The sequence below is a fragment of the Benincasa hispida genome, chromosome 9 (assembly GCF_009727055.1).
Source record: "Benincasa hispida cultivar B227 chromosome 9, ASM972705v1, whole genome shotgun sequence".
Taxonomy (NCBI): Eukaryota; Viridiplantae; Streptophyta; class Magnoliopsida; order Cucurbitales; family Cucurbitaceae; genus Benincasa; species Benincasa hispida.
This window is the reverse complement of record NC_052357.1, coordinates 77,098,991-77,108,457: the sequence shown is the minus strand read 5'-3', so window position 1 is coordinate 77,108,457 and position 9,467 is coordinate 77,098,991. Positions and strand designations below refer to the sequence as shown.

The 9,467-nt window shown below is 35.8% G+C and overlaps 1 protein-coding gene across 4 annotated transcripts; it reads left to right on the top strand.

Moving 5' to 3' along the window:
• The first annotated feature begins 392 nt into the window (after positions 1-392).
• LOC120085761 (homeobox protein knotted-1-like 3) lies at positions 393-4,943 on the top strand. 4 transcript variants are annotated; one of them, XM_039041940.1, is made up of 7 exons: positions 393-537; positions 682-1,553; positions 2,600-2,720; positions 3,308-3,501; positions 3,578-3,709; positions 4,187-4,323; positions 4,416-4,455. In XM_039041940.1, the coding sequence occupies exons 2-7, from the start codon at positions 750-752 to the stop codon at positions 4,453-4,455; spliced, it is 1,428 nt and encodes a 475-aa protein (XP_038897868.1). In that variant the 5' UTR covers positions 393-537; positions 682-749. The 4 variants fall into 4 exon arrangements, with proteins under 4 accessions (XP_038897868.1, XP_038897870.1, XP_038897869.1 ...); XM_039041942.1 differs by lacking the exon at positions 393-537 and having other exon boundaries at positions 605-1,553; positions 4,427-4,943; XM_039041941.1 differs by lacking the exon at positions 393-537 and having other exon boundaries at positions 750-1,553; positions 4,419-4,943.
• The last annotated feature ends 4,524 nt before the right edge of the window (positions 4,944-9,467 follow it).

The following is a 9,467-nucleotide window of genomic DNA, read 5'->3' as shown; positions in this document are numbered from 1 at the left end:
GTCATCCTAATGTGATGGACAAGTTTTCAAATTATAAAAAAAAAAAAAAATCAAAATTTATATTTATTAGAAACATGTAAGCCTCGTTTGATTATTTTTTTTTTTATTTTTTCTTGAAAATTAAGTCTATTTACTCATATTTTTTAGCATAATTTGTATGTTTAAAACAAAAATAAATGTTTAAAAACTATTTTTTTTAGTTTTCAAAATTTCGTTTGATTTTTTTAAATAATTGATAAAAGATAGATAAGAAATAAAAAAAAACTGAAAATGAAAATAGTGTTTATAAACTTAATTTTTTTAAAAAAAATAAAAAACAAAATAATTATCAGACCATCAACTCATCGTTAACTAAAATATAAGATAGAGAATGAGATGGATTGAAAATAAATTCATAAAAAGAAAGAAAATTGAGTGTGTTATAATGTTTAAGGCAGAAGAAGACTAGAAGTATAGAGGCTGAAAATCATAATTCATATCATCTTCTTTCTCTCTCCTATTCAAACTTTCTGTTCCAATCACCATCGGAAAGCATACGTACAGATCTTTCCCCCTTTATTTTTCTTTATATTATTTGTTATTACTGCAACAAAGAACTGTAAATCTTCTCTTTCCTTTTCCCCCTTTATTTCCACAGGTTTTATTGGTTTCTCGAATTTGATGACCCCTTTTTGCTTACAGGATCCACCGCCATGGCTACATAATCACTGACCCATTTCACAAATAATACCCTTCTTTCCTTCTCTCCCATGGCGTATCACAATCACCTCTCACAGGACCTTCCTCTTCACTTTTCTGACCATCAACAACAGCACCACCACCACCACCACCAAAATCAACCTCTCTCTGATACTTCTTCTCTTCGTAACATTTTGCCCGACCAGCTTCCCGGCCCCCACTCCTCGCCGGACCCCAAGTCTCACCAACCCCATCATCATCACCACCATCATCCGCTTCAGACCGCACCCAATTGGCTAAACAACGCACTTCTCCGTAACCAAAACCCCCATTCTCACTACTCTACCGACACACCCACCACCGCCGCCGCTAATACTAATTTCCTTAACCTTCACACCACTGCATCCGATTCCACCGTTTCTCACTCCTCTAACCAATGGCTCTCCCGTCCGATTCTCCACCGTAACCACAGCGATGTCATCGACGATGTCGCCGCCGCCGCTGCCGGTGATGCTATGATCGGTGCTGCCACCGCCACGCTCTCTCATGATTCTGGTGACTTGAAGAACGATGCTAATAGCGGCGATGGATTGAACAAGAGTGAGGGTATGGTGATGGAACCTGGTGCCGGTGGAGAAGGGGTTTTGAATTGGCAACATGCTCGTTATAAAGCTGAGATTCTCGCTCATCCTCTTTACGAGCAGCTTCTCTCCGCCCATGTTGCTTGCCTTCGCATCGCGACACCGGTCGACCAGTTACCGAGGATCGACGCTCAGCTCGCTCAGTCTCAGAATGTCGTCGCTAAGTACTCCGCCTTGGGCCACTCCGCTCCGCCGTCCATGGTTGGTGACGACAAAGAGCTCGATCAGTTCATGGTATATTCCCACACAATCCTTCCAATTTCTTCCTCTTTTTACCATATTCATAAATCTGCTTCTATTGGGAATTGCTATTTAGGAAACTAGCTAAATTGATGCTGAAACTTCATTGCTATTGCTGTTTATGTATATGAATGTTTTCCTTTTCACCTTTAATCAATTGGTTTTCTCGCTTTTATCCAGAAATTGTTCCATCTTTCTGGCTTGCTTCAATTAATTGGGAAATGAAATATTTGTATTCCTGGGTAATTTGAGTTGGGTATTGGGAATTTGGGTAATGGGTAATCCTTTGGTTGTTAAATTAATGTTTTTATGATTATTTTCACTAGTGGGTAGTCATTTTATGTATTTGCTTGCAACTTGGAGTACTGCCATAATTAGTAAGCCAGATGTGGTAATAATAAATAAACTGAAATCTCCATTTAATTATGTTACCTGGCATTTTACAATGTATGGACAAATTTTCAAGACAGTAACCATAAATTATATTTTTTATGTCGGTTGTCACTTGGTCAATTTTTTTTTTCAGTTGTACTCTCCTGCTGCTTGGGTGGAGAAAATTTATGTTGTTGCAGTGCAGCTAAAAAAAGGCTGCCCTGTCTAGTTTATGGATTCTCTTGGAATGATAGTCAGCCATACATAGATTTTTTTTCTAACAATCTCTTCATATCTTATAATTGATACTGATTTATTGACATTTATTTGGACATTTAATTGAGTGACTGAAGATCAGAACTGAGAATTGGGACAAAGGGTACTGTAGACGTCATGCTAACTTAAAGAAGGCTTATTTAAAAATTTGAAAATATGTCTTCTTCTACATTTGTGATGCTTTGTTTCTGTAGTAAATTTCTAAAAGCATTTAGAGAATAGAAAAAATCATATATACACACTTGAAAGGAATATAATTTGTGGTAATCTGATTAGTCTTTGTTCTCCTTGAATTCTGCTGCAAAGTTTGCTGTAGAAAATGATATCAGGCTTCTTTTTAGTTTCTTTAACATACTGCATTCGTTTTTTCTTTCTATATTCTCGTGTTGCAGACACATTATGTTCTTTTGCTGTGTTCATTCAAAGAACAACTCCAACAACATGTTCGAGTCCATGCAATGGAAGCAGTAATGGCTTGCTGGGACATTGAGCAGTCCCTACAAAGTTTAACAGGTATTGTTGTTGCCTTTTGTGCTTCTCTTCTGACTGATTGTGTTCTGTTATTACTTGCTTCTATTATCCTTATCCCCGACGACACGCTCTTCGATGGAACTTTAGCTTTAGCCAATTGTGGCCAAGGAACCACGGGTTTCGTTTTTCGAAGTTACCAAAGAATTTGCTACAGGATCCTTCTAACTACTAAATTTCGTGAACCTTCACAAACATTTCTTTGTTTCTCTCAAATCTGCCACTATTTCTTTGGGACTGTTTCCAGAATTATTTGGATATTGGTGTTTGAAAATTAAGCTTAACACTACTTTTTACTGTGTTCCCAAAATCCAATTCAAGTTTTGGAAAACTTTAAAAAGTAGTTTTAAAATTTTGATTTTACTTTTATAATTTGCCTAAAAAATTCAAATACTTACTTAAGAAAGACAACAACTATGGTTAAAATATTGTGAACATAATTTTAATAACTCGAAACTAAATGGCTTTGAGAGCCTTACAAGTTAGGTTCTTGTGTTTTGCATTTCCCAATGTTGTAGGGAAGCAAGTGATCATATGTTAAGAACAAAGTTGTATTGTTTTTGCTATATCAGGAGTTTCGCCCGGTGAAGGTACAGGAGCAACAATGTCGGACGACGACGACGACCAGGTAGATAGCGATGCAAATCTGTTTGATGGAAGTTTAGAGGGTCCAGACACCATGGGATTTGGCCCTCTTATTCCCACAGAGAGTGAGAGATCCTTAATGGAGAGGGTCAGGCAAGAACTGAAGCATGAACTAAAAGCGGTAATGGATGTAATATTACATTGAATGCTTTGTGTTATTAATATATGTTCTGTTCCTGAAGGTTTTTTATTTACAGGGCTACAAGGAGAAAATTGTGGATATAAGGGAAGAAATTCTGAGAAAGAGGAGAGCTGGAAAACTCCCTGGTGACACCACCTCTGTCCTCAAACAATGGTGGCAATCACATTCAAAGTGGCCTTATCCTACAGTAAGTTGGGAGTTTGATATCCTAGACCCATAAATTAAATATTAACATGGCTACAAATAATAAAAGACATTCTTGTATTTAAAAACAAAATAAAATTGACTCATGTTATTGCTTGAGTTAGTTTGTCTAACGGAAAAGTCGAGATAGATAATCACATTAGATACTATTAATTCAATTATTTACTTCTCTTTTTTTTTCTTTCTGTGCCACATCATCTTTTTGTTAGTTCAACTAGAGGAGGATAACAGTCTTAAATGTAACAATAATTTATGAGTTTGAAAAAAGAAGTATATTAATCTGAGAGCAGAATACTTTTTGCAATTTACTCTCTTCTATATTCATGAACACTAGCAGTTGACTCGAAGTTCTTAATGAAAAATTTCAAAGAGTTGACTTGAAGTGCTTTATGGCAAACTTCAAAGCTGGTTCAAAACTTTAATCTGTCTTTGAATGTTTTCTTTTTGGTTACTTTATCAGGAGGAAGACAAGGCAAGATTAGTGCAAGAAACTGGCTTACAACTGAAACAGATAAACAATTGGTTCATTAACCAGAGGAAGAGAAACTGGCACAGCAATCCTTCAAGTTCTACAAACTTGAAAAGCAAACGCAAGAGGTACAATATAAATTCCTTAATAAAACATGTCTATTATTTCTTTTCTTTATAATTTTACCTTAAATGAACTTGCACCAACCTTAATTTGAAAGAAGTAATGCAGGTGAAAACAGCAGCGATCGTTTCAAATGACTTGTAATTTCAACTTCTCAACAGCCAACAAAATCCTGTTTTCAACACTTTTTTGCTGCAGCATATCCAACTCCCCCCATACTAATTATTTTACAACCATTGGAGGTATTCATTTTTAAGCTTGCAAAACGAGAACATAGTTATCGCTTTGACCAAACAAGTTAGGGATGAAAAAACGGGACGAGGATGGGGACAGAGAAATATATGCATGCTGTGTCGCAGCTGCAAGCATAAAGATCGAAAAGCTGCTCAACTAAAGAATGTCAAGGGTTTTTTTTTTTTTTTTTTTTTCCCCTTTATGATTTGGTTAGAAGTTGATATTTAGGAGTATATTAGTGGAAATGAATTGGATACTCCACATGGATGGAGTTATGATTTTTGTTTAGCTTCTTCATGTATGTGAATAAGAAAGGTGATGGGTTATATGGGTGTACAGTTTTAATAATCTGTGCATTGTTCCTTACAGTATAATACATGTCATTAATATAGCTTCTTTCTTTATTTATACAAAGTTGAGTACTTAATTATTTACTTATATGTTGGTGATATCCTCTTTTAATTTAATTGAGTATGACAGGACAGAAGTATATGGTCGCCTTATTTATAACCCATATCTATAAAGAGTTTTTCTTTGTAAAGTTCGACCCAAAATTAGAGTTGAAAGATGTATGGTTGGTTGGTGAACAAGTTAAAAGGGAGATAAACTGTTATTTGGAAAAATATATTTTTGGTCCCCGAAAGTTGAACTAGGATATATATAACTCATCAAGTTTTATAATTCAACAATTTTACCCTTAATTTTGCTTTTAGTAGCACCCTCGGTCCCTCTAGTAGATTTTTCTTTGTTTACTCCTAGTTTTGCTCTTAGTAACACCCTTGGTCATTCTGTTGGCTTTTAAAAAATTAACGCGACGCCTATTTTTTATTTTTAAAAAATTAATTAAATAAAAAGATATAATTTTATAATTTCTTCTTTTTATTTGTTTTTTTTTAACTATGTTTTAACTGTTTTTTTTCTCTCTTTCTCTCCCTTCCGTCTCTTCGTCTTCTCTATTGTTCTCTTTCATTATTTTCTTCAAAATTTAGAGACGTTCATTTTTTTTCTTGAGAGATTTCTCGTTTAGATAGAAAACAGAAAAATAGTGGACAAAAATTTCTTGTAAGCTAAATGGGAAAAAATTGTATGGATGGCCCCTTTTTAGGGATCGAAATAAAAATTGGCTCAAAGTTTTAAAACGCTCAAAGATGACTTTTTGGTTACGTCCATTGGTACCCAATTAATCTCAAATGCACATGAGGTCTGGTACTCTCACGAATTCTTGTTCATTCATCTCACTTCGGGTTCATTCCTCTCATTACTTCCTCTTGATCCTCATCAGACACAACTATAATTTTTCTTCGATTTTTTTACTTCGTTCGACTTCTTCCTCTCACTTCTTAGTCTGCTCACTCTCGTTTTTTCTTCACACATCGTAATGGGCTTTTTCATCTTTGTTTCACGAGTTCATCTTCTACAAGGCAGCAATTAAGGGTTTTTTTCTTTTTCATTAATACGTTCCTCTTCCTTGTCTATTCTTTGATCATACTTTTTTTCTTTATCATCTTTTCGGACCGTGATTACTGTGCTTGCTTCGTGATGGGCAGTCTTTTGTCATGTTTGTTTTCAAGGGCTCGTCTTCTACATGGCGACAATGGAGTTTTTCCCCATTTTTCCCATTATGTTCATCTTCATTTTCCATTCTTCAATATAAATTTTTGTTTATTTTTTTATTTTTTCAACTTTTTAAATCAGGTATAACACTTCAACTTTTTTTTTTCTTTCAGTTTTTCATGTTTTTTCACGCATATCCTGAGAGAGAAGAAGATCACCAATGAGAAGGAGATTTTTTAAAAAAATAAAAAAAAATAAAAAAATCTCACATAAAATCTTGAGAGAGAAGCAGAAGCAAGGAGAGAAGTGAAGAGAGAAGCAACAAAGGCTAGAATTGACTAAAAAGTCAAAAGAAAAATTGCATGATTGAGGAATGAGATGAACGAGCGAGAAGAATGAATGAGGAGAGAGAAGAAAGAACGAGATCTCATGCCCTTGTGTATATTTTGGGGACAAATAAAAAAATATTAAAAAAAATTGTATTATTGAGGAACGAGGGGAATAAGCGAGAGAAAGGAATGGGTGAGACGAAGGAACGAGACCTCAAGCCCTTGTACGCATTTTGGGGACAAATTGATACTTTCACACGCGTCTGACGTAAGCAAAAGATCATTTTCAACCAAATTTAACCTTACATCATTTTTTATTTGGGCCCCTCAAAAGAGTTTTCTGTACAATTTTTTTCGCTAAATAATCGTATTCTACATCTTCACCAGGCCCAATCTACATCTTTTTTTTATTTACTATTATCATCATGGTTATGTTGTTATTATTATTTATAAATATTACATTTAAATTTTAAATTTTTACTATTTAATGGCCAAAATAATGGTAGGTTTGAATTGAACCTAAAGATTTAGATTATATATGTTGATGATTTGATAGATAATTATTTTATTTTACTAAAAAGATTATGTAATTTTTCATTAAATTCAAATACTCTATGATTTATTAGTGAAAACTAACCAATTAATAAAAAATTTCAATATAATTTCTTTTAAGTTCATTGGTTTTTGTGAGAATTTGTGAACCTAACTTAGATGACCAAACAGAACGTAAAAAAGTAAAGAACACCAACATGTGGTTCGAACAATTTGGTTTACATCCACTTTGAGAACCAGCTTAAATTAATTTATTAATGAGCAATAAAGGAGTTTTACAAATTACAGATAATCAACGAAATCACCAATATGTAATTTTAATATCCATCGATACCGAGAGATTCGCACACAATGTCGCCTCTGAAAACTGAGAACAACCCGCTGCAAAGAACAGCCCAAAAAAAAGTGTGCTATCGCCTCTGACCGGTGCATCACGCGCAGACCCGCACGTCTCTCTCACTGCTGCCACTCCACACAAGAACCAGCGCGAAACCCACGCCCTCGCCGTCAACCTCGCTTGCCGGACGGAAATCAATCTCGCGCTGCTTGCTGATCTGCAACCACATTAGCACGCCGCGGACACACGCCGAACGAATTAGGCGGCTCCACGTTCGTCTTCTCTTCAGCGACGGCTGCTGCAAATTTCTTCAGGCGGCTCATGGACTTCAGACGCTCCCCAGCGACTCACCTGCTCACTAGCGGCTTCTCTCTGTTTTTCTTTCTCTCTTGCGGCTGCTCACTGTAAGTGTTACACGAAAGGCCCAACTTTTGGAGAAGAACAGAAAATTACAAGTTTACCACTATACAATAATTACGATAATGCCATTGGGCCTTTAATTTTTCAAAAAACCCAATAAAACCCACTTTTGTTATTGGTTAACATATCATCTTTCTGGGCAACAACTTCTCTGATAAAATGAAATTTGACATCGATATGCTTAGACCGCTCATGATGAAAATCAATTTGACATCGATATGCTTAGACCGCTCATGATGAGATGGATTCTTCGCAAGATGAATAACACTTTGGCTATCACAACGGACGATAGGAATGAACTCCTACGACAACAACTCACCAATTATCCTTTTCAGCCACACTGCCTCTACAGCTTCACCTACTGAAATATACTCTGACTCAATAGTAGACAAAGCAAACTGTAGAGCAACCTTCTAACTGACCACATTACCAAACAAACAAAAAATATGACCTGATATATACCTTCTTTTGTTAAGGTCTGCAGCATAATCTGCATCTGTGAAGCCTTCCAACAGTGCTGATTTATCACAATCTCTGCTAAAACACAATAATACACTGGCACTACCTTTCAAATATCGAAACACTTATTTAACTGCATTCCAATGCTCCTTCACAGGATTTTACATAAACCTACTTATCATACTCATAGCATATCTCAAGTCAGGCCTAGTACAAATCATCAAATATATAATACTTCCAACAACATTACAATAGGGAATATTAGCCATTTCTAACATTTCTTGTTCAATAACAGGACACGAAGATGAAGAAAGCCTAAAATGAGATGCTAAGGGTGTCGAAACTACCTTACAACCAGACATATTGTACTTCTCAAGCAGTTTATGAACATAACTCTCCTGCGAAATGGTTAACAAACATTTCTCCCTATCTCTTTTCACATCCATGCCTAGGATCCTTTTCAGTTCACCTAAATCTTTCATCTCAAATTCACTACTCAATCGTTTCTTGAGATCACAGATTTCAGAATAATCCTTAGACACTAAAATCATATCATCTACATACATAAGTAGATAAGTATATGTACCTTTCTGAGATAGTTTCTAGTACACATAGGCATCATATGAGCTCTTGTGAAACCCCTGCTTCAGAATAAAGGTGTCAAACCTGATATACCATTGTTTAGGTGATTGCTTCAGTCCATAGATGGACTTGTGAAGACGACAAACCATGTCTTCCTTTCCTTTCACCTTATAGCCCTTAGGTTGAGCCATGTAGATCACTTCCTCCAATTCACCATGAAGGAAAGTTGTGGTGACGTCCATCTGTTCAACAAACATATCAAAGTGAACGACAATAGATAAAATTAATTAAATGGACGAATGCCTCACCACCGGAGAGAAAATCTCATGAAAGTCAACTCCCTCCTTTTGAATGTAGCCCTTGGCTACCAGTCTAGCCTTATACCTAGGCTTGCTGTCATCCTGTACCTGCTTGATTTATAAATCCATTTTGACTGAATGAGTTTTTTATTAGGAGGCCTTGAAACCAATGACCATGTCTGATTCTTCTGCAATGAGAACAATTCTGCTTCTATTGCATCCTTCTACTATTCCTTCGAATCAGATACAATAGCCTCCTCAAAAGTAAGAGGTTCTGTTTCAATATTGTCAGCTGCACAAGTAAGAGCATAAGCAACTAAATCAGCATAACCATACCTCGTAGGAGCTTGCCTCACTCGCTGAGGCCTGTCACGTGTAAGCTA

Bases quoted from the DNA above. Each gene is read 5' to 3' on its own strand.
- LOC120085761 (XM_039041939.1), top strand. From the start codon at position 750: ATGGCGTATCACAATCACCTCTCACAGGACCTTCCTCTTCACTTTTCT. The intron at 2,721-3,307 runs GTATTGTTGTTG...TTGCTATATCAG, and splicing joins GTCCCTACAAAGTTTAACAG to GAGTTTCGCCCGGTGAAGGT. The intron at 3,710-4,186 runs GTAAGTTGGGAG...TTACTTTATCAG, and splicing joins CAAAGTGGCCTTATCCTACA to GAGGAAGACAAGGCAAGATT.